The following is a 1423-nucleotide window of genomic DNA, read 5'->3' on the forward strand; positions in this document are numbered from 1 at the left end:
TCATATCGGCGCCAGGGCGCCTAATACATTGATTTCTACGTGTCGCGATAACCTCATTTATATATGCGTTGCCGACCTAGTAGTCTTAAGCGTAGGCGCGGGGAATGTGCGCACCAAATTATGCGGTAATTATCGGCGCTGCGCCTTGACCAGCAACACTTCCCCACAAAAAGGTTTACCGGATAGCCAAAGTGGTTTACTAGCTAGTCAGGGGCTTACTTTACCTAGAGGAATAGATCTTATATACGTCAAAGTTTTTAGTATAACTTAATAGCAAGATTTAACTTATATAATGACTGTTTACCTATTTATTATCTTACTCGAAGTGTCAATACTTATCAACCATGAATCTATCAACTGCCCTACCTGCATGCTCTTTAACTGCGCATCATCCACCTAGGGTCAGTATATAAAAGCCATGATCGATGATATTTGTTCACCAGCCGCGGCCGTAGCCGTAGTCCCAGCCACGGCGGCCTCCATAGCCATAGTCACGGCCATACCCATATCCACCGTAGCCGTAACCTCCGTAACCGCCCTGGTTGTCACGCTTTGCAATTTCGCTCTCTTCACGCTTGTAGGGGCCCCAGCCATAGCCTCCATAGCCGCCGTAGCCGTATCCACGATCGTAGCCACCGGCTTCATCGCGCTTCTGCAGGCCGGCATCGGCCTCGCCCTGGTCCCGCTTGTAGTAATCTCCCCAGCCATATCCACGGCCGTAACCGTATCCACCGTAGCCGTCACCGTAATTACCGCCGTAGCCGTATCCCCCGTAGCCACCCTCGGTGGCTTCCTTACTCTCCGTGGCCCCGGTAGCCTGTTTGGTGGCTTCCTTGGGAGCGGCGACGGCCGCGCCGAGGAAGAGAGTGGCGATGGTGAAGAACTTCATTTTGATTGTTGATGGATAAACAGTAAGCTGGGCGAACGATGGATGCGCCCTTGCTGTATACGTAGGCCGTTGAAAAGATGAACTGGCTGAGATTGTGATGTACTGAGTGAGATTGTGATGCTTGTGTTGGTTTTCGTTCTGGTCGAAGGAGAAGATGATGATACTTATACAAGAATTTTGCTTCCTCTCGTCGCTGCTCATTCATACTCAACCTTGCAGGGATCTAAGAAAAGACACTCCACTAACACGACTTCACTGCATATAATCCTTGATCCACTTCACGCCCACGATATTGGTCCCTTTTGGGCAGATGTTCCGCTCAGGCCGTAGTCCTGGGATTGTGAGTCGCCAGAGTGTTCTAGTTAGAAACTTACAAATCAAAACGATCATACTAGGACGATGTACTCCTCACGAGGCTGGGGGCGGGGTAGCTGATAATGACGTGTCCGCTAAAGACGCAAGGTGAGGCGAACAGTATTTAGAAAACAAAGCAAACAATAGAGACATTTGATGCAAGGTGACACGCAGATCTTG

The 1423-nt window shown here is 49.7% G+C and overlaps 1 protein-coding gene across 1 annotated transcript; it reads right to left on the minus strand.

Annotated features, from left to right (window-relative positions):
- Positions 1-436: 436 nt before the first annotated feature.
- On the minus strand, positions 437-889 carry HRG_02768 (uncharacterized protein; the record flags this gene model as incomplete). Its single annotated transcript, XM_044861239.1, has 1 exon — positions 437-889. One exon carries the CDS (start codon positions 887-889, stop codon positions 437-439), a length of 453 nt encoding a protein of 150 aa, XP_044722265.1.
- Positions 890-1423: the final 534 nt, after the last annotated feature.

Source organism: Hirsutella rhossiliensis (genome assembly GCF_020360975.1).
Source record: "Hirsutella rhossiliensis strain HR02 chromosome Unknown scaffold00003, whole genome shotgun sequence".
In the NCBI taxonomy this organism is placed as follows: domain Eukaryota; kingdom Fungi; phylum Ascomycota; class Sordariomycetes; order Hypocreales; family Ophiocordycipitaceae; genus Hirsutella; species Hirsutella rhossiliensis.